The sequence below is a fragment of the Patiria miniata genome, unplaced genomic scaffold (assembly GCF_015706575.1).
Source record: "Patiria miniata isolate m_02_andy unplaced genomic scaffold, ASM1570657v1 HiC_scaffold_2, whole genome shotgun sequence".
NCBI classification, from domain to species: domain Eukaryota; kingdom Metazoa; phylum Echinodermata; class Asteroidea; order Valvatida; family Asterinidae; genus Patiria; species Patiria miniata.
In genome coordinates this window covers 14136356-14159549 of record NW_024037058.1, presented here as the reverse complement: position 1 = coordinate 14159549, position 23194 = coordinate 14136356, and the positions used below count along the sequence as shown (strand labels likewise).

The following is a 23194-nucleotide window of genomic DNA, read 5'->3' as shown; positions in this document are numbered from 1 at the left end:
TTCTAAAAAGATTCTGCATCCATTGGTACAGGTGATTTGAGTCTCAAAGTTGTGGAAGTATGCCGTTCCGGTTTTTTTTTTTGGGGGGGGGGGCAACCTGTACTGTATAGATATGGACTTTTTAGGGTGTCTGCTTTTTTGGGGATTTTTAACCAACAAGTGTAAATAATAGCATAGTACAGTAATATCGCTCCCCGGCATTAGGGCATTAAGATCTTCTGTACCGGTATCTGCTCCTGATTGACATGTACATCCATATCATACAGCACTTCCCATTTTTTACTCTTGTGGATTTGCTTTTCAAAACAATCTTGATGACACTGAAGAATGGACCATTTCAATGTGCTTGACTTTATATGTTATTCACTACCATGAAGAGGAAGTACATTACTGGTGTGCATTTGCGGGTAGTACAGGAACCAGGTACCCTATTGTGATAAAACACAGGTACCCGGGTACCCGTAAAAGAAACCCAACCGTAAACTTCAAATCCAGGCAGTTGTCTAAAGGGCTTTATAGCTTTACGGTAAGCCTGTAACTGGAACTTTCGCAAGCGCCACTCTTCGTGTATTTTAATGCAAGAAAGGTGACGTGTTACACATACATGTATTTATTTCCAGTTCATTAAGTTAGAGAAAGGCTGTGAAAAACTGGAAACATTTACACTGTGAGGTTTTAGCAACACTGAACCTCGAACTTTTTCCAATAAAGGTAACTCTTGACTCGGACTCCAGCTTTGTGACTCGTGATTCGGACTGCGGGACTCAGACTCGGGAGAGGTGACTCGATTCTTTGTTTGGTGACTCGAATAATAATAATAATAATATTACCGGAGTCTTATAGCACATGTAGGCCTATCTACTAACAATTAGGTACTCAAGGCGCTGGAAATTATGTCTTTTATTAAAGACAGGTAAATGAAGATTATGAGAAATATGAGACCCACTTGTGCTGCGGCGCATATTGCAGCCACTGCCAGAAACACCGGGGCAAACCCCTTCTCTTAGCGACAAGTGTTACTGGGCTCTTTAACGTGCATTACACAACACACAGGACCTACATGTTCGGCTTTACGTCCCATCCGAAGGACGAAGCAATAATGGTAAAGTGCCTTGCTCAAGAACACAAGCACCATGTTGCCACGGTCAGTATTCGAACCCATGTACCACGGCACACAAGTCGAAAGCCGTTATCATTGGACCACGGCACTCCACTGTCTGGCTAAACTGTATTAGCAGGTATTACACAGCAGTTAGTTAAAGAGGTTGTGGAATGCTCGAAGACATTTCCGTCATTTTTTGGGTATATGTAGCCTAAGGTGTAATGAAATAAAAACGACTATTGTTTCTGTCATGAAATGAGTACAAAGGTTACTTTTGAGAGCTATTTTTCAGGTCCTGTTTCGACCCGAACGTGCAATTTGTGTAAAAGTCGTCGTTGCGGGCAGCAAACAAAACACAGAAAATTGTGACGTAATAAACAGGACTCGTTTATGCTACTCTGCATCGGGAGTCCTGTTTATTACGTCACGATTTACTGTGTTTTGTTTGCTGCCCGCAACGACGACTTTTACACAAATTGCACGTTCGGGTCGAAACAGGCATGACAGGACTTGAAAAACAGCTCTCAAAAGTACCTTTTGTACTCATTTTATGACAGAAACAATAGTCGTTTTTATTTCATCACACCTTAGGCTACATATACCCGAAAAAAAAAGACGGAAATGTCTTCGAGCATTCCACAACCTCTTTAAACCAAGTATATTATATGTACAATGTACACGTACAGATGCAAAATTAAATAAGGGAATAAATGTGTGCTTCGGAGGTTTTTATCACTCTGTTTAATACCACTTAGAGTCTGGGTGCTGATAATTACCCGAGCCGGAGGCGAGGGTAATTATCAGCACCCAGACTCTAAGTGGTCTTAAACAGAGTGATAAATACCGACGGAGCACATATTTATTCCCATTCATAAATACCTTTTCGGTAAGAAAAAATCATAGAATTCGTTCAAAACATCCCGATTTTGTTCAACAAATTCACTTTATGCTTTTTGAAACATCCCTCTTGCAAAATAATGGAGTGTTCAGCTGGCGAGTAAGATGTAAACAACCCTTTTATGGAGATTGACGCGCGCGTATCATGTTCTGCGCGATGTCGCGCAGAACGCACCTGGCGCGTTGCGTTTTGAATTTAGAACTTTAAATTCTGACTCCCTGGTAGTGTTGCGCATGCCTACGTGAGGATAGTGAACGTTCAACCAATGAAACGATAAGAGGCACTGGATTTTTAGGAGTCCACATTTTATTGTGACACTGGAAAAGTGTTTAAGACCAGCTAGCCATGTCTTTATCATCCGTTTAAGACCGGCCACGTGACGGGCTCTCGACCAATAGGAATGCGTAAAATGTCTTAGGTATTTATGAATGCAAATTAACATTAACCTATGGACCCTGAGTGCACAGGCTGCTTTTGGATTCAGGGCTGATGTCACCGAACTTGCAATAATGAACTTGATAAAAAGATAAGATGCATTGTCTTTCTTGTGTTGTTTAAGAAAGACAATGTACACGAAGTTCATTTTTTTGTGGTTTTGGGATACAATGTACAATTGACATGTACATACAATTAACAAATTGATATACATGTACCTGTTACAACAAAAAGCCATCATAAAGATAAAAAAAAAAAAACTAACCAAGGAAATATAACTTTCCTGGTCCAGCCCTTTCACCAATTGCAGTGTGGCAGAGCTGGGCTATATATGCCACGTTTCTAGTGATCTAGTCCTTTCGTGATTGTTCTGACAAAATCATTTCTGAGCCTTGCCGAACCGAACTCCAACTGGGCTGACTTTCAACACTTCTCCTAACTATGCAACAGAAGTGGTGCCATGGATGCTGAAAACCTTTATGGCAGACAACATTATTATACATGTAGCATTCCAGGGAGGGAGTTCCTATGGAATGTTGTCAACTTTTGATAATAGAGCTAATTAGAGTGGCAAAGCCCCCATGCTCACTGCCGAGGGCACAAGGGGTGGCTGAAGGTAGGGTTGGGGATGGGGATCAAGATTCAGGATGATGTGCCAAGGAGTAGGGGTCAGATTTTTAAATGCAAACATAAAAGTCATCTAATGTCCTTACAGTATAAGCCATTTCGGAGTTACAAAAATGTACTACTGTGCATGCGCACATCCCATGACAATGATTAGGGTCGGGGGATAAACAGTTCGCCACACGTGTGAAAAATCATAGCGGGGTACCAACGAAATTAAAGAAAAGTTCTTATTTTGAAGTAGATGCAAAATGTTGATTGTTTTCAACGGCACCATGGTTTACGTTGTTTCGTGTGCTCCAACTTTTGTGCGAACAAAAATTTCCATCTTCTGTTTTACTAGAACAAAATTGCAAAATGCGGATTCGATTACCACGTCCCCCATAGACTTGTGTGCATTTATCTGCTTTGTTTATCTTCCGACACTAAATCGTTGAATCTGATGTGCGCACGTGCAGTAGTACATTTTTGTAACTCCGAAATGGCTTATTAATGTATCTGTATTACATCACCACCATCACCAGACTTCCCCCCCCAACCCTTACCCCATGAGTGCACTCAAGGTATATTCCTAGAAGCAAAACATCCCCTCGCGTAACTCAACAGGGGGCAGAATGAACTATATTCTATTATATTTTTATTATATCTTTTTAATGGAGCGGGCTTTTCCCTCAGCTTCACCTCGAGACTACCTCAGAAGTCTTGTTATACTACACCACTCAAAGCAGTCATTATCTGGATACCGTCCTTGGGACAACTTTCATAATCCAAGAAAGAGCTCCATGGGGTAAATAATTAGGAAGGTTTGTGAGGAAACAAGCAAGGCATCATTGGCAAGTGGAGTGAAGGATGCGACAGTAAGGGAAGCCTTAGGATGGGCTCTCCCACGGATTACTTTGTTTCTATTTACGGACAATTCTGTATAAATATGAACTGTAGATGATACCCTATGGCCTACTCACGGAAGCCACTGAGTAATGACTTCGGATGCAACAATAGAAATCTCTGTTCAAGCAGCCATTACGAAGTCTACACTATATGATACAATGATACATGTAAGCTTAACCCTAAAAGGGCCGGGTAATTTTTACCATCTCTCAGCCGTGGTGGGGGGGGGGGGGGGGAGAATTCCGCCCCCCTAAAATCTCGGCCATTGAGTGACAAAAAAATTTGAAACTCGGTACATGCATAGAGCAACTCATCGTGAACATACCCAAGAAATTTCAGGACTATAGGTCACAGGGTTTTGGAATTATGGCTAATTAATTATTCATATGTACGAATGGTAATTGTGCTCTGTGTACACAAGGTATATGGGAAAGTTAAGTTTTCACGGCTCGTAAAATTTTTATGTTTTGGGTATAAAAAGATGCGCAAGACTCGAGGCTAAAAAGTCAAAACAGCTCGGGCTGTGAAAAAAAAAATTCCAAAGCTATCGCGGAAAAAGTTGGGGGGGGGGGCAGATTCTGCCCCCCGCCCTTTTAGGGTTAAAGGTACCGGTAGCATAGATCATTTGCAGCTATCCAAAAAATAGCACTGCTTCTGGATATCATCCACACTGCTCCAATGTCTTAAAAACGTAATGGAGGATTTTGATAGAGTTGAGGCAGTGATTACCCCTCCACGGAACAAATTCAAGAAAGAACGGACGGATATGGAAGATTGAGGCTGTATCCAATTTTTACCGGTTGGAAGTTGGAAGATTTTGCAGGATTGAGGATGCATCCTAGCAAAAGGACCTAGGCGATTAGGGATAAATATAGGTATGCTGTATATCAATGAAAATATGTACACTGTAGGAGGCCATTATCCGACCCTAATTATAGATCTTTGCATGGGTCTTACTGGAAAATCCCCCCCCCCCCCCCCCACTGTCATACACTGTAAATGTTCAAGCTTTAAATACACGCATTCCACCCCCTGACAGCTTTATAATAACTTTACATTTTTTCTTAATTGGGAATAGCAGAATGGCTCAGGTTAATTTTTTAGGGGGAAAAGTACCAAAGTAACAGCTACATGAATTGTATAAAAGAAATCTACTGGTGTGGTAGATAGTTAAGTTGAAATATCAGAAATAAACACCCAAAAAATGTGAAAATAAGTTTATAACTTACACAAATGATAGAATTGGCTTTCTGTCACTCGTGCAGAATCATAGAAAATTGAGATCATTTGGAGATATTGATAAACAGCTTCACAACGAAAGTGTACAAGCATTTCATATCCTATAGACACTAAATTGTCAACCAAACATTCCATTGTCCATTTGCAAAGAAAACTAATCATTGATCACTGCTCGCACAGTGCAGTGATCATAGTTTATGTGACAGGCTATTCATCAAAATGAGACCTCATCTTGAGGGTGTGAGATTGGGAGAAAATGAAAATTATTGATCACTGCTCATGCAGTGCAGTGATCATAGTTTATGTGAGAGGCTATGTATCAAAAATTTTTATCTAGATCCACGCGTACACCTGTCGGCAGCTTGAATTAACGGGTGTGAGATTGGGAGAAAATAAAAAAATTATTGATCGCTGCTCACACAGTGCAGTGATTATAGTTATGTGAGAGGCTATTTATCAGAACTCTTCATCTAGACTACATGTACACCTGTGGCCAGCTTGAAGTTAACATGTGTGTGATTGGTAGAAAATGAAAAGTCCACGGAATAATCGACAGAGGGCTTGATGGTCACTGCAGGCCCAGAGCAACATAGGGTCTATGAGTATGATACGGTATCGGTATATGTTTGTGTACAGTGTACATTTGCCTACAAGCACCCCTAAAGTACTAATTTCTTTTGCACCAAAAATGTTTATAGGTAAAAAAAATCCTTATGGTAAAACCTGAGGAATTCAGATTACAAAAGGGATTGTTATGAAATCCTAAATCAGAAAATTGACCAAAAAATCCTGATATCAAGAAAATTCCCAACAAAACAAAAATAACAAAATCTGGAAAAATCCTTACCAATCTCACCCCTAAAGAATATTGTAAGATTTAATCCTACAAACACTAGCCAATTTACAGTGTACGTACATGTAAATTTCTTAATTTGTGAAATCACTTTTGAGTCATGACTTGTAGGTGTATATCGAGAACCAGTACTGGTTGAAGTTATTTCAAGCTTCAAGAACATTCAAGTCCAAGTTTTTATTGCACAAATGTGGTTCTTCATCACGTTTTCCACGATATTCTTACCTTCTTGCGTGATGCAGATAGAACCACTGCCCATGCCTACTCTCAAGGCATCTACCCCACTATCGATGAGGCTCTTTGCTTGGGATGCTGTCACAACTGCGAAAAAAGGACAACTCTCAAATATTGAAAAGAAACATCTTGATCAAAAAAGTTTAATAGGAGTTACATTTTGTAACATGGAAAACACCCAACACATCACAGATGCAAGTAAAAACCGAAGAAGCAACATCATGAATTCCTAGGCTTCAAGGATATTGTTTTTTAAATTAGGAACACATAGTGTTGCATCTTTTACTTCACATTGGTCTGGTTGACCTAAAAAAAGTTTAAGCTTACAGTTCACACATGTTTACATGTACCGGGCACATATACATGTGGGTTCCTACAGTAATGGATTTTTTGCAGTATTCAGGAAGGTTCTCAGAACAAGGAAAAAATGCCAAAGGAGTTGTAGTTATGTTTTCAAATTTAATTTTGAGATAAAAATATTTTTTCATGTTTGAAAACTGTCTGTTTAACAGACGAGGGGAAGAATTCCATCACTAATTTTTCCCTGCAGAGACCTATCAGCCATAAGAAAGCGATAACATGTCCTAAAAAGTCAAATTACATGTAAGCAGGGAAAATGTTAAAGCATTTACTGAGAAAACAGTTTGAATTCTTCAAACCAGTCTCATAGGGTTTGTAAACATGGTGACAGGTGATGTCCAGGTATGGAACTCTTTCCCAGACAAGTTTTGGACAATTTTCCACAAAAAGTACTAATATACACCCAAACATTGTCTCTACAATTACTTGGATGCTGGCAACTTACTCTCCTCCTCCTCAAGAGAATACAATACATACCATTGCCTCCTACAACTTGGACGTCTGGGTGGTTCTGCTTGATGTATTTGACCATGTTGACCTGAAAGGACGAATTACCCTGTGAAGAATCCTAAAAGTAAAATGCAAAAAGAAAAGTTTGAAGAAAACTTAAGATGTGAGCATGTTTAAACCAAACAGTGAAACATATACATGTACACACAAGCTTGGGACCATTCAGTCAACATAACTACAACGATGCCAAATGTTCTGTGAGCGATGATAAAATGAACCAACACCAAATGTGTGATTCTGTCAAATCAGAAATTTCTGGAAAACTAGTCAATTAAACTTACGAATACTGTGTACGGGCACAGATCTTGCTAATCGCGTCTACATTACAAATTGGTGTCGCCCTTTTATGAAAATGACCCTTAGGAGAAGGGATTTTACCATTGCAAACTGTCTAGATCGATTCCTCGTGGTCCAAATGTACCATAAATATACCGAAATTGGTGGAGGCAGGATAGTGGCATTTTAGGTTTGTGCACAAGTCTATGGGAAAGTCGCCCTATTATAGCATTCAGTGAGATTATTCCACTAAATGTACCATTAAGGAGACGTGTTCTTGTAATTTCTTTGAACGGTGGGAGACACCGGTCATTAGGGAGACATTTTCATGTCTCCCTAATGTCATAGCCCCCTTTAGAGGCAAAAGTTTACTGTTGCAATTAGGTTATATTTGTTGCTTGTGGTCTAAGTAGTAAACATACCGAAATTTGTTGAAAAAGGGCAAGGGAATATTGGTCTAGAATACAAGTCTATGGGAATGTCTCCCAAATGTCCAATCCAAGGTAATTATTATCATTTATTATCATTTTGGAGTATTATTACCAATACAATGACATCCACGCCAGCCTGCGCCAGTAACTCTAGTCTAACTTTGTCGTCTTCTCTGGTCCCGATGGCCGCTCCTACTAGAAGCTGTTTGTGAGAGTCTTTGGAGGCCAGGGGAAACTCCCGATGCTTCTTGAGATCGGTTCGCGAGATCAGCGACACCAACTCATCTTTCTCATTGACGATTGGCAGCTTACCTGGTGAATCAAGTAAGGCCAAGAACAATGAAGAAAACAAGTTGTGTTTTACTATTTCATTGAATGCATGTGAAAAAGTAAAGGGTGGGTGAGTGGGTAAAATCTCTTTTGTTTGTTTTTAAAATAATTTTTGACTTGTTTCGACTTTTTGACTAAAAAGATATTATGAATAGGAATAAATACATGTATGAGCTTTGCCGGTATTAAAAGGAATATACAACATTTGCTTTTGCTGTAATTTTCAGAGTTGGGGATTAGTATTTCATAGAGGGGATTAGTATTCCATAGCAAATATTGTTACACTGACTTGTTTGATGTTTGGTGTTTGTAGATGCTGGAAAAACCAAGAAAAGTCTGGTTCCCTGACCCCACTTAAATTGAAATGGAGCAATTTACAGACGTCAGGAAATTGTAAGCTTGTACCTGTTTATAGATGTGTAATTGATTGCAAACAAAATTCAGACTAACTAAATATGGTAAATTGGGGGCAGTATTTGAAAAAAGCTAGTTTTTTCCTACTCTCGTCGGCAGTTGGAAATTGATACAAAAATACCACTTTTCTTGAAAATGTTAGCATACCAGGCGCCATGATTTTACAGGATGCTTTAGACTGTCATTCACTAACAGTCCAGTAAGGTATTTCATAATAATTTGGTAGTTTTGTTTTTTTAATGGTTGCAGATGTTGTATATTCCTTTTAAAGATATAGTCCATCATTTGTAATTTGTGCATTTTGTTCGTTTGAAGCAACAAAAGTGTTCAAAATCTAATGAAGGATACTGAACAACTAACCTGATGAAGTTTCAGCTTAGCCTCAGCTGTATATTCCGAGAAAAACAGCATTCTAGGATCTCAATTTCAAATCAAAAGTTTCTGAATCATGTTTTGAATTGTTTTGAATTGCAGCTATACGCGATGTCGCGCACTGATCCGACGAATTATAGCAACTGCCGCACGCCTGTGCGTCGTGCCAATGCTTGCGCGCGCTGTGCCGAATAACAAAACGAACTACCAATTCAAATTTTCCTACGGTGCGTCTTAAGACGCACCGTTGGAAAGACCTTCTTTCGTTGATTACTTCAAAATGATAGCTTGCTAGAAAGATTAATTTCACAGGGAGCTTAGTCCACTTACTATCTTTCAACCAAGTATGTTTTACAACAATAATACGCCAGTTACTTTTTCGGATAGCTGCAAATGATGGGACTATAGCTTTAAACAAGTCTGTTTAAGAACGGCTCGGGCCATTCCATTCCCCACGTCGGTCTTAAACAGACTTGTTTAAAAATGGCCAAGCACATATTTATTTCCTTAGTAAGAACATCACACAAGAAGAGTTTGCAGGCAAGTTTTCTCATAAGCTGGGTGATGTACAGTGTACCGTTCAACTACCAGAAAATACAAACAGCTGTGCATGTATTATTTGTGGTCTTATGAATAATGTATCAAGAACCACTCTCTTGTTGTGAATCTTGTGAAAAGTTGAGCAGGTGCACACGTGCGTCTAATTTCTTTTTTGAATGTGGATCGTGTGTTACATCTGATATGAAAGCACCTGTCTCTGGAGGCCAAGGTGAGTGCAGAATTGAACACATAATAAGTGATTGAAAAGAAACAGCAAGGGTAGAATATATTCTTGCGTTTTGTTTGTTCTCAAGTACTTCCAAGGGCTTACAATGTACATGTAAACATTTGTACATGTGTGTCCTAACATGAATTCATTTTCAGAAAAGAACAATTTACACCTGTAATACAGCGCCCCCATTCACGGATTCGCCCAATTACAAACCAACTACTAACAGAAATTTCCAAAAAATGTATGCAACAATTGACGCATCTTTGGCCTTCGTTGATTGTTTTCTTAAAAATGACAGCATGCCAGATGGAGTAATTTCACAAGGAGTTTAGCACCATTACTAGCAGTATCTTTAACCCTAACATCCCAGCAATTGACCTTTCGCCGTTTGCGAGTTAGCCACGCCCTCTGACAACCCTATGTAATGTTTGTACAGTAATTTTTTTTCCTTCAGATTTTGCACATTCTGCGTCCATTTGTATATCATGTAATTGGACAATATTTCACAAGCTTCGTTGACCACGGTGATTCTAACATGATTCTAACGAGATTCTAACGCGATTCTACGGCAATAGGTCAATTACTCTGGGATAAAAAACTGAGTACTGCAGAATACCATGAGTGTTGTGCACACTTAAATATACTGAAGTGTTTCATACTACAGTTTACTAGTAGTATTTTGTAGCTTTAGGTGGGGTTAAGGTTTTAAAACCAAGTAAGTTTTTTATAAACAATAATTAGGTCAGTTACTTTTTGGATTGCTGCAAATGATCTACTCTACCTTTAACACCCCCCTCCCCGCCCCCGACCAGCTGTAAGATGACTGGAAATAGTGGGATATTTAGTGTCAAGAGCAAAACTATCACCTGAGTCACCAGTGGATAGCTGCACGCCCCCGTCTTACCCTTTTTGGATTTCTGCAGGAGCACGTTGGCTTCCTTGAGTGTGACATTGGCCAAGGCAACCACCAGCTCCTCCCGTCTGGTCATCACCTCCTTCAAGGGAGTGTTGTAGGAGTCGGCCTTCAGGAAATCAATATCACGGGCCGTGACAATGCCAAGGAGCTTGCCTCCTAGGGATCCGGTCTCCGTGATGGGGATACCTGGATGTGAAGCACAGTGGGTGGAGAAGACGTCAAGGACAACGCAGTGTGGATAACACTTCCAGGACAGATGCGACATATGCAAGACATGTTTGACGTCCATGTATGTACAATTAATGAACACAGGTGCGCCAATGAAAATTGCTTTGTAAGTGTTTTTACAAGTGCTGGCTAACCTTCTGAGAAAAATTGTTTAAAAAAGAAAAGCGCTTCTTACCCTGAATGGCATGAATTGAGACATCAGCTCTTAAAGTAAATTTTTACTGTTAAATATTATTGAACTTACCGGTACCTGTATAAAAAAAATCAAAATTACATATTTTTCGATGGCTGTGCATGTACTACTTGTCCAAAAAAAAAATGTCCTTTTTTTATCCTAAATAACTCTATTGTTTACCAATGGAATTAAACCAAAATTTCGGATCAGTTTTGTACAAGAGGGTGAGATTTAAAAAAAAAACCACCTCACTTCAGAATGTCGATACAGTGCTGGAGACGGTGGCGGAAGGTGCGTGCTGCGGCCGAAAGCTTCTGAAGGAATGCAGGATCACCCCTGATGTCATTGCACACCTCGATTGCGTGTTGCACCAAACAATTGAGTTGTACAATAACATCAGGGGGATCCTCCATTCCTTGAGAAGTTTTCGGCCGCAGCACGCACCGCCACCGTCCCTAGCGCTGTACCGACATTCTGAAAGTGAGTTTTTTTGTTCATATTTCATTTGTCACAAGTCTTACATGTCTTAACTCACATGGAGACAGCATAAATTCAACCTTTCTATAATCTAAACGGTTTTTTTAATGCATATATACATGTATAATGACTGCATATCAGTTGAAAAAATGCCACACAGTGTTTGGTATTAAGTACATGTACCACACATGAAGTTAACATTTGATAAGTCTGAAGTTAATATTTGATACATGTAAGTCTATTTTAAAAAAATTGATTTAGTTTTGCAATTTTTGTATAATGGGCTTTAACGACGTGCTAGAAGAGAACAAATTGATAAGGCAAAATGCCAGGAATTGCTATACTCCCCAAAGAAAATTAAAAACAGGCTCAAAAGTCAGTTTTCAAGATGCTGCATTTGCCACTTCCAAGGTTCATGTGAGGTTATTCCAACTAAGTGTACAGTACCGTACATTTTACAGTATTTCATCTTTGAGAGGAGGCTGCTGATGTACATATTAAAAAAAAGCAGAGCTAGAACTCACAAACACTCTTACATATAAGTACGTGCACTGTACTTTGTGCAATGTCTCCAGTGGTCTTGTGTTCAAGTCACACTTCTGTAATCACTTGATTTACAAATGAACATGCAAGTGAAAGTGAAGTCTTTCAAGAGCCAATGTGGCCCATCAGGCCAGTGTTTATCTCCGGTTTCAGTGGCATGAAACGACTGAGAATATTTCTATCCCCCTGGATGGGATGCCGGTCCATCACAGATTTACTCCCCAGCTAATGTGGGTACCCATTTACATGTATATTCCTGGGTGGAGAGAGGCAAGTGGAGATAAAGTGGCTCGCTCAAGGACACAACATACGGCCAGCAGCTGGATTCAAACCCCTGACCTTCTGATCATGAGTCACAAACCCTAACCACTAGGCCACACTGCCCCACTGATTTATGTACATGTACATGTACCCCTAAGAAAACATTTCATGTCTTAGTCTCCACAAAAGCCCATTTGCCGTCAAGTTAATAAGAGAACGTAACTGAAAGCCAAAATAGTCCCAAGATAGGTGTACAGTATAGATGAAAGGATCGAGATTTGGGGGAAAAAAACCCAAATTATTGAAGGGTGCAGAACTGTGATGTCTTACACTGCAAACGAGCAACTTGTCAAGGGTGCAGGCACACATGATGATTATATTTCAAACAACCTCATCTTATCTCTCAAATTGAAAAAATGATTAAAGCACTCTATGACCAGATGGGGTTAGTCCAATGAAAGTCACTGTTTTGATAAATTCAATGAATTAAACGACCACAGACGTTCGTGTTGTGAACATGTACATGTATTACAGACTGTACAGTACATGTAAGTATCGTTATGTAATGCACATTAAGCAAAATTACGTACAAAATTACGTACATGTACGCAGAACAAATGTTAAAGTGACAATTCAAATGCAGTGTATGGCTATAAAAAGAAAAGCTCCTTTTTCATATTTACTTCCACCATTTGGATTTTTTTCTTTAAGTGTTCCTGTGTAAACATCGAACAGTGAATCTCAATCTCAAATCATTCATGTAAACAAAAACAAAAGCAGTTTACACAGATTAGCTGATTAACACTCACAAAGATGTGATGAAAAATTGTCCAAAAAAAAGGAAAGTCACTCCAAAGTTCTGTGAAACAATCATTTCCATATGTTGCAAAAAGTAAAAAAACACTCAATTGCTTTTTCCCCTTTTGACTTTGAAAAGGAATTAAATTTTTTTTCTTCATCAACTGCTTCAAATCTTAAAAAAGTGTATGATATTAGCCAAAACTAAGATGACTATTTTTAATGAAGGCTGTTGGATGAAAAAGTTCAACACAGTCATCTAAGAAGCCAGAAAGAGTTGTTAAAAGGACAACACGCCAAAAGAGAACAATCCCGAGAAAAGTCAAGGTTTAGCACTGCTGTTTATAACCCACCAAATATGGATTTGGATTTCTTTTGTGATTGTTCTTCATCTGCAAACAGAGCATAAAATCAATGTGCGTTAAATAAAATTGGAAATTATGGTACTACTGCAGACACAATAAGTGTATCACTCAGCGTTGTGACACCATCGAATCTGGACCCTTTTACAAATTACAATGTACATGTACATTTGTACATGTACATCACTACTAACTCTTTAAGAATTATTTGAAAGATCTAGTCCGTTTGGTTTACAGCATTTGGGCCAATCAGGTGCATGCAAACATAGCAGCTTTCTAAAAAATGCATGCATGCACTAATTTTCAGAAAGCCTGTTACCATTGTATGTTACTGATGAAGCAACAATATAGGAATCCTCCTAAAATGAAAATCGTTATTACTGATGCAATCCTGATGATTTGAAAATTACAGGTGTGTGGAAAAAGGCACACCTAGATTTCTCTAGGCGTGTGATTTTTCTAGGCGTGTGATTTTTCTAGGCGTGTGATTTTTCTAGGCGTGTGATTTTTTTAGGCGTGTGATTGTGTGGTGGTCCAAACTGGGACTGAACAATCTGGTATTTTTTTATTTTTTTTTAAAAATAAATTCACCTTGGCATACAGTGAAGCCATTTCAAGAACTCACAGATGTATAATCATGTCGTAAATGTATGCCAAGGAGTGCGGTTCAGAGGGATTCAGGCGTGCGATTATTCGCACTGCTCGCGAAGCTTTTAGGCCTGCGATGGTATGTGGGTGCGATCGCACACCTCAAATCATCACGACTGCTGTAGAAACATGAAGATGTACCATACAATCTGAAGCTATTTGACATCAAAACAAAGGGCTCTTTATAGATTCGGAGCATGGACCTTATTCATGAGGAAGCCATTTTGGTCGTGTTCCCTGAATGTATTTTATAAATTGTAAACTGTTCAATGGGATGGTGCCAGACTATTTATTCATTCTAGCCTCACTTTCATTTTGTTTTTAAATGTGGCTTAAAACATAAGGGCATGGTTAATCACAAATTTTAAATTATTCATCAGAGCAGACTGGTATTAATTTGTAATTAACTTTATGTCATTGCTTTCATTTCTCTTCGCAAGTTCCAAAAATGAAGATTTCACCTCGATTTCAATTTAATATGGCGGACTCGCGAATAAGGCCCATGTAACGCTCAATGGCATAACAGAGAATAATGGAAACTATTAATTGTACATGTACTGTGCGTCACCAGCTTAGATTAGGCATGTCAGGAATTTGAAATAATAATAATAATAATAATAATAATTTTCATTCTGCATTTGAAACCTCATGGACACATAATTAACAATGCTGAACTACCATATAAAAACACATTCGTCGTATACAAATACGACGAATGTGTCTTTGGTGTATTTGCGCTTCGTTGCAATAGCGGTGACGTATACAAGTAATTAGCAAACATTGTGTTTTCCCAAATGCATATTGTGAGCAAGGTGATGATGTCAAATTGTTTCGTCCACCACTTCATATACTTTGGTTCCGAAAAATGTCTGAAGCTTTCAGATCATAGTCAGTTTAGAGGACAATTGAAAAGCTAAATGGTAAATGAGATTTCCTATCAATGTTTGACATGTGAACATGCATTATGATCAAAGACAAACGAAACGATGTCCCAACATGGTTCCAAGCAGCACTAAAATAAACTCAATGTAACTACTAACCACTAGTTGCATTTGTGTCTCCTGTAATACTTAAAAAAAAAAAAAAAAAAACCCAAAGAAACAAAGAATGTCTTACCAGAGAAGCCGTGCGCTACCTTGGCAGAGAAGACACAGCCGACCGTGTCATCAGGACCCATACAGACGGGATCCAGGATGAAACCCTGTTCATATTTCTAAAAAGAAATTGTTTAAGAATAGCACAAAACACTGATTATCATCAATATTTACTACACGGTTAAAAACAATGAAATATCGCCAAAGTAAACTGAAATCATCCACACCCTGAACAAGACACACTGCTACCTTACGTATACAGTCGAATCTCGTTAGTACAAACTCTGTTAATACACAATTCTGGTTATAACAAACAAATAGCCTCAGTCCCGACTGTGCATTTAAATGCACAATGAATGGGACTGATGTTCCTCTTAATACAAAATTCTGATATAACAAACAATTTGGGTAGGTCCGAACGAGTTTGTATTAACGAGACTCGACTGTACACGTAATTTACGTGTAGACGTACATGTAAATACATGTACACATAATGTACATGTACCTTATTAGGTACGACCGTACATGAAAATGAATTGTCCATTATCCATGAAAAAATGTGTATGGATAAACCTACATACGACAGGGGTGTGAGTGACCACTGATAAAAAATAGCTGAAAAAAGCTGAAAAAGGTGTAAAAATGCTGAACTTTGGAAATCTCCTACACTTTTGTACACAACAAATGAGGGAAAATAGCTGAAATCCAAAACAAAAATGCTGAAATCAGCTTTAAAGCTGAGATTTCACACCCCTGATACATGAACAATGCCAAAAGGGTGTCACGGCATCTTTTGCACACATTCAGACCTTCGTTACTACGTATTTTGGATACTCCATTTTTACTGCTGCAACCGAACTGCCAAACCGAACCAAAATTCACCAAACATACAATGTAGCCCTTCTGAACCGAACCAACCAAACCGGAATATTCAGATCGTATGTATGGAAACACAATTTTTTGTGCCCTGTATTTTGTACTTGCACAATCAAATAATCAAATTTTTCCTCTAACTAAAAGACAACAATATTCTAGGCTGAAAGTACAAATTGGAACTCATGACATGTACAAGGTGAAAATCACTGCAGTTGAAATTTGTGACATCCAAAATTTATGCTTGAATTGGCTATTACTCTGAGCCAACCTAACAGCCCTGTTTACTTGTGTAATACGTACACGCACTCAAATGCATTGTGCTGAAACTCATAATCATCAAAAAGTTTGCCTACAAGACGTACTGAATAATCATCATTCCGCCCACTTACCTTTACTCTGCGTACTTCATTAGCTTGAAATTCCGGAGTGCAATTATGATGTATTATACCTATGCCGCCACACAACTATGGTTTCCATGGAGAAAAAAAAAATTGAACAATGTAATTTTACAATTAAACAAAAAAGTCAAAAATTTAACTTACAATTGTAAAATTCAAACACATTACACTTTACATGTACCGGTACTTGATAAAACTAGTCAAATTTGATGGACCAACGTACAATATAAAAGCAATAAATATATTATTTGTGCTGCTGTTGCAGTTAACACATAAACAGCATTTAAAATGTCACAGTGACAAATCATCACTGTTAAAACTTGTATGCAATTGAAAAGTGCTTTTCCTTAAAAATGACAAGTACTTAGAATGTTCCCAAGCTACGGTATAGCAAAGCACAATGTGTATATGAATGACTGATCATGACACAAACTTGTATAGGAGTTGTTTGAAACGGTACATGTGTACACATTCACGGACATTATTAATATGGGTGTTTTCATGTGGAATATCGTACACATTCTTAAATTTCAGAACTTTGTCCAATTTAAAGGAAATATAAAAGGGCATAAAAGGGGCATGGACATGATGGAGTACGAGGAAATAAACATGCTAAAATAACACACTGTGCTGAAAATGTCACAGTCCATGTATGTACATGTACTTACATGTACATGTACAATATTATTTACTATTGGCTATTAGGATCCATCCTCAACTTCCTTCAAAATTCTCCAATTGCCACAGGTAAAAATTTGATTCAGCCTCAATCCTCCAAAATGTTCTGTTATTTATTGCATTTGTTCACTGCCTCAATCACTTCAAAATTTGCCAACAATCATTAACACACAATGAAGAATGGCTGATGATATCCAAAAGCAATGTGGATAGTACCGGTAGTATAATCTCGGCATAATTTATGCATGATTTAAGCATAAACAACAACCTTGACACAGTGCATCCTCCATAATCAACTGGCACAAAAATGGAATACAGCCTCAATCCTACTAAAATCCTCCAAAACTGCCTGGTTGACTTTGGAGGATTCATGAGAATTATACAAGTGGGGTTAAGCATACTGTGGACGAGTCTGTGATGACAGCCATGAGTAAAAAAAAAAATTGAATTAGTAACTAATTCGTACTACATTAATTAACCTCATCTCATAAGTTTTTAGCTAGGCACCTCACTGAATCCACCAATACATCCACTGTGCAGGTAGCCAATGGCACATTCTTTAATTGTTATGAGTACTTTTCAAAGTGGGATAAAACCCAAAGTCAAGAAACAGTAACACTTTGTTGGATTTTGAAGGATCTGGGAGAACTTACCGCCATGGCGATGGCCATGGATGACTCTGTCACTGTATCCATGGGGGAGGACACGAGCGGGGCTTTCAAGATGATCTTTTTGGTTAATGCCGAGGTCAAATCCTACAACAAATCACGCAATAGGTACAGTCATTTGTCTTTAATGATGCAGAATATGAAAAGTAACAATTGAGATGGTTGGCTGCAAATTTTAACCCATGTTGGCTAGACATGGAATACTTTGGAGGTTGCAGAGGAATGTACATGTGTACATGTAAATCCCTTTAAAACCCTAATTCCAAAGGCAGTTTTTGCTGGGATGCAACCTCAATCCTGCAAAATCCTCCAACTGCCTCCATGTAAAAATTGCATACAGCCTCAATCCTGCAAAATCCTCCATTACATGGAGGGGGGGGGGGGGCGTGCTACATCTAAGCAAACTGCCATTCAGTGATTTTCACTAATATAAAAACATAATGAGTACTTGGCTATGTTGCAAGCAAGCACTTTAAATTGTAACTAAATTTTAAAAAAAAATTCAGAAAGAGAAAAAAGAAGACAAGTTTCAGGAGTATTAGTTTGTTTGAGGGGGGGGGGGACGTACAACGCGGCATGCAACGCTTTTATCATGTCCTTTTGAAGAATTGCTTTTTTTATGGTGAATGGACACAATTGTCCTCAGACATGTCAGATGTGTTTAATGAATGATGATAAACGGTCCCTGCCACGTTATACAATACTAAATTTTGCATTGTGTGTTGTACACAATGTACCAGCACATGCATAATTAAATGAAATACATTAAGCTATACATTTGATGTCTATGTATGCTAAATGTATGCAAAATAATCTACCACACCAGGGTCCAGCTTGAAATCTCGGCAGACAAAATATTGGATCTTGAGTACATTGTACACATGTACATGTACATAAATTGTTCATTGCTGGGCGATTTTCAGAAATTTAACCTAAATTATTTGGGGGATACAAAGTTTTGTATGTGATGTAATACAAAGGATTATTGTTCACTAAAGTGTTGCTAGTAAGTAAGAATTTTAAAATAACTTTTAATAGTTGACCAGTCTTTCTGTGCATAAATTAGCATAATTTTAATTACAAAATGTCAGGCACGTGACGGATCAAAATGTCACATACGTGACCACAGAACGATTCCCACTTAGTAAAAATACAGCAGAGGGTGTACATTGATGCATTCTGTAAATCACAAAAGACTAGCCTTACTCAAAAATGAGTATGCGTGTGTGTCCTGAGAACTTTAGAGAAAAGTGTGAATTTCCGATATGGGTTGGATAACATTTTTTTCATCTGATGTCACACATCTGATGTGACAAGTGACCCCTCCTAATATTTTGACACAATTTGTGAAAGTAGAAACTATAGTTTGACATAGGGAGTAAAAAGTACTAACCTGATGAATCAGTGAAAGTAATGTCAGATGTACATAACTTTAAAAAGGGGTAAAGCTTCAAAAATCAGACGAGCCCAATTTTATGTCACACAGTGACCACAGAATGGCCCTGCTATTGATGGGCAAAGTAACATTGTGAAACTAGAGTGTTAGACATGGGCACATTTAGAGTAATCAGTAATTGTGATTACTGTACATGTACATGTATACAATGTAAATTTATGTAAACCATTGAAAGCAGTTATTAGGACTACATGTAGAAAAGGACGTTTTGTATTAAAAGAAATGTCCCTTCCTGCTGTATGAACAGTCACAGACAGTCAAAAACAATCAATCCTCTCCTCTGTCATGCCTTTTACACAGGCTAGTCACGAACAGACAGATCATATCAGTCAACACACAAACATGACAAAAAGCAGGCAATTGGTAGGCACAGCTGGCTTATCAATTGCCTATAGTCAAAGCATGGCTGTATCAAGTTACATAAACAGTCACAGCCAGTCAATCCTGCTTATGGACATGTACCACAGGCTGGGAGCTCTTAACTGTTAAAAACAGTCGCTTGATTGATTTTGATTGAAAGGACAACTTTGCACAAAATGGTGTTTGCATAGGAGGGTTCTGGTTTGCTAAAAACACTATGATTTTGCTTTAAAAAAAGCGGGATTGTGTGTATTCCAATGGAAAATCTGAAAGTATTTGAACCAACCCATCCATAAAAATAAACCATGTTTTTTTAGTATTCCAGTTGACCCAGACAAGGTCGGTGGTCATGGGTTCGAATCCTACCCAACTGAACTTGTGCCTTTTTTCAAGCCCTAAGACAACACCGTAAAATAAAATTAAAAATAGCCAGAATAAATTCTTACATCATACCTTTTTTTTGCCTTGGTCTTGTAAAAAAAAAGTTATTTGCCTTTTTGGTTTAGTGACATGTTTGACCATGTAGTCTTGTGGATTTTACCCAGAAAATTTCAAAAGGCGCGGGGGGGGGGGGGGGGGGGGGGGGGGGGGGGGGTAAATGGTTAGCTTAAGGTTGGATGAATACAGTCCTTCGAACTAGTGTTTTGTTAGCACTTACCACTTCATCTGATGTGAAGTCAATGTACCCTGGCAAGATCAGAAAGTCACTGGAAAAGAGCAAACACAGTCAAATGTCAAAAGGAATTGTCCATGTAGTAGTGGCGGGTCCAGGGGGGTACCGACTACAGAGTCCCCCCCCCCCCCCCCCAGCAGTGACTGGCATTTTCTCAAATATGGCAATTGTTCACTTGAGAATTGGCTCAGGACCATATAAAACGCTGGGCACAACCACAATGTGCTATTCGAATGAGTCGGAAGTTTAACATGTCCATCACAAACTTGAGGGGAGCTCTCGGAATTGAACAGGAAATTTCACTTTTAATCTGGATCATAAGTAAACCGCAGTACCTCAATCTTAATTGTCAATCTCTACTTGTATCAGGTGGATTATAATGGAGATCAATGGTTATGGCTGTATCATATGCGGGGGAAAAACCCCATTCTGGGATACCGGGAACAGAAGAGCAAATTACAGGGTGCCTCGATTATTTATGCTGAGAACATGTTGGACATCCAACAGCCATCTGTTCAATGGGCTGTACTGTGTTTGCAGAATATACTACTGACCCCGACAGCTGTAGGATGACAGGCTACCAGTTTTGTAGCTGTAGAAGCTCCTAATCATTGGTGAGCTCCTAATCATTGGTGAGTAAAATCTCTGATTTCTCCAAAAAATTGTCAGTCTGAGGTCCTAAAAATCATTGCTTACAAATTTTTAAGAGTTGCTTAGGAAGTTATGGATAAACCAGGGAGGCTTTTGGGGAAAATTTCGGAGAGAAGGTTTTAACCTGACGCTAATTATCATCTTTTTCTCAATAAGGCTGTTGGATGTCATACTCAGCATAAATAATCGAGGCGCCCTGTAATTTGACCTCTAGTCAAGATCCCTAGACATGCTAGATGTACCTAGAGGATGTTTCAGGAAACTAAGTACCAAGTACATGAAGTAAGGGTCAGTCATTCCAACAATTGATGTTGAAAAGACATGAATGGGGGGGGGGGGGAACACATTTGATTGGCGCATAATCTAATTGCAAAAATTTGATGATAAGACAAATTAAGAGTAGACATAAATCTGGGACTGACATGATTGACTGACGTGACATGACTGACAAACATTTCCAATTTTGTTAGGAATAGAAAATAAAAATTGTACACAATCGCGGAAGTGGCGTCAGGTTGCAACATTTTTTTCCAAATTAAAAGTGGATTTTGTTCTCTAATTTACTAATACTAGTAGGGAACAGGGCCCTACATAGACCCGTGAACGTGGCGTTGTATACAACGCCACGCGCTTCCCTCGGGTAAATACAAGCGAAAGCATTCTATCTTTTGATCCGCTACATATAACCATGTATAAGTTTGCACATGGGTGAATCACTTACTTGTTGGGCTTCCTGTGAATATACGCGAGTGTTGGAGTTGTCATTGCCAAGAAATTTGATGTAAAATACGGCACAACTTTGTCACAACGAATGTTTCAAAATGATCAGAAATCTGAGCCAGGCATGAAACTCTGGTACCCTGAGTTCCGCATGCGCAAAACGGTTGGAGTATCACCAGTGGGTACCCGACTAACCGTCTTACATGGCAGGCTGACCGTAATACCATATAAAATTCTGCTAAATCCACTTCGAAAGTCTGTCAAATCACCCAGCATGTGCCCAGTATAATTGATGGTCCATTGTGCAAGGGTTTGTTTCAGGGATCTTTCAATAAATGAAGGTTTTTCAAACCAAATGTGCCATATTTCTCTAATCTTTTTCATTTTTCATTCATCTTCATAATTCTGCCGAAAAAAATATTCTGCTGATTTTCTGTACAACTCATTTTTGTATGCAATTATTCTGTCAAATGTAGCCGAAATTCGGCTAAACCGGTCACTCCATCTTAGTAACCGCGGATCACAATAGAGTGTTTTTACTATAGACTGAAGCGTGGCTATGTATATAGCCACGTTCACGGGTCTAGGCCCTACACTACACACGATGGCCCAACAAGGTGTCGACAATAGGCGACTAGCCGATGCCAGGCTGTAAAGCACACAAGGCAAGGCCAAACGAAACAACCAACCCCAATAGGTCTCACTCTCATCTCGATCTCAGCATGGAGGAAGATTCCTTCCTCCATGATCTCAGCAACCAGAATCAAAGTAAAACTTGTCCATTCTTACTTGTACGTCAGTCCATCCCCCGATGTAAACAGCGTTGATCCCGTTAGGCCATCATCGATGGCGGGATGTGGTGTTTTGCCTTCGGAGCTCACGACGTAGTCAGCCATTTTTCTATTTCACGAAAGACAGAATACCGTTTACGTTTTCAAGCTTGGCCCGACATTGTTGTGTGATGACACGTGCCATGCATTTATGCATGCCAGCCGCTACAAGCTACATATGGTAGCCCTTAAGGGACATTTAAGCCGTAAATAATTTATTTTTCGACATCGATTTTTTTTCAAGACATCCAGAAATTTATTGAAATAATCGCTGAAAAAAAATTGTCAAAAAAATCCGGATATCAGTGTTGAAGCAAAGGCTTTCCAACCTCGTCCCCAGTGCTTACTTTATTTCCAACCGCGTAAACCCTGGATAGGAAACTTTCTTCCTGAATCCTGATTGGGTACCGCAATTGGCTAGTAATGGATTTTTATCGCGTACTTGGTGCTATTATTCAAAACGTGCAGTACGTGTTTTCACGATCATTCGTCCACGCCTTCTCGAAAATACTAATTTCCTTTCCAATTTGCTCATATTAATATGAAATATGATACTGCATGTTGTCTGGATAAGATAGTAACAGTTTGATTTCAAAAATCGTGTTTTCGTAACTCACGCCGTGCTCGCGCTGCAACGAATTGAC

General features: G+C 38.8%; 1 protein-coding gene across 3 annotated transcripts in view; it reads right to left on the bottom strand.

The window, feature by feature from the left end:
• LOC119726605 (inosine-5'-monophosphate dehydrogenase 1b-like) overlaps positions 1-22714 on the bottom strand; it is a 41338-nt gene extending 18624 nt beyond the window's left edge. For 2 of the 3 annotated variants that reach the window (XM_038198347.1, XM_038198349.1), the window contains exons 1-10: positions 22510-22714; positions 20335-20383; positions 17846-17947; positions 16506-16580; positions 15263-15359; positions 13490-13528; positions 10643-10840; positions 7963-8162; positions 7111-7201; positions 6265-6360 (exon numbers count right to left, since the gene is read on the bottom strand). In XM_038198347.1, coding sequence (XP_038054275.1) covers positions 6265-6360; positions 7111-7201; positions 7963-8162; positions 10643-10840; positions 13490-13528; positions 15263-15359; positions 16506-16580; positions 17846-17947; positions 20335-20383; positions 22510-22616 — 1054 coding nt within the window. In that variant the 5' untranslated portion in view covers positions 22617-22714. The remainder of the gene's footprint in view (positions 1-6264; positions 6361-7110; positions 7202-7962; positions 8163-10642; positions 10841-13489; positions 13529-15262; positions 15360-16505; positions 16581-17845; positions 17948-20334; positions 20384-22509) is intronic. The other variant, XM_038198348.1, reaches the window with a different exon arrangement.
• Between the last annotated feature and the right edge of the window lie 480 nt (positions 22715-23194).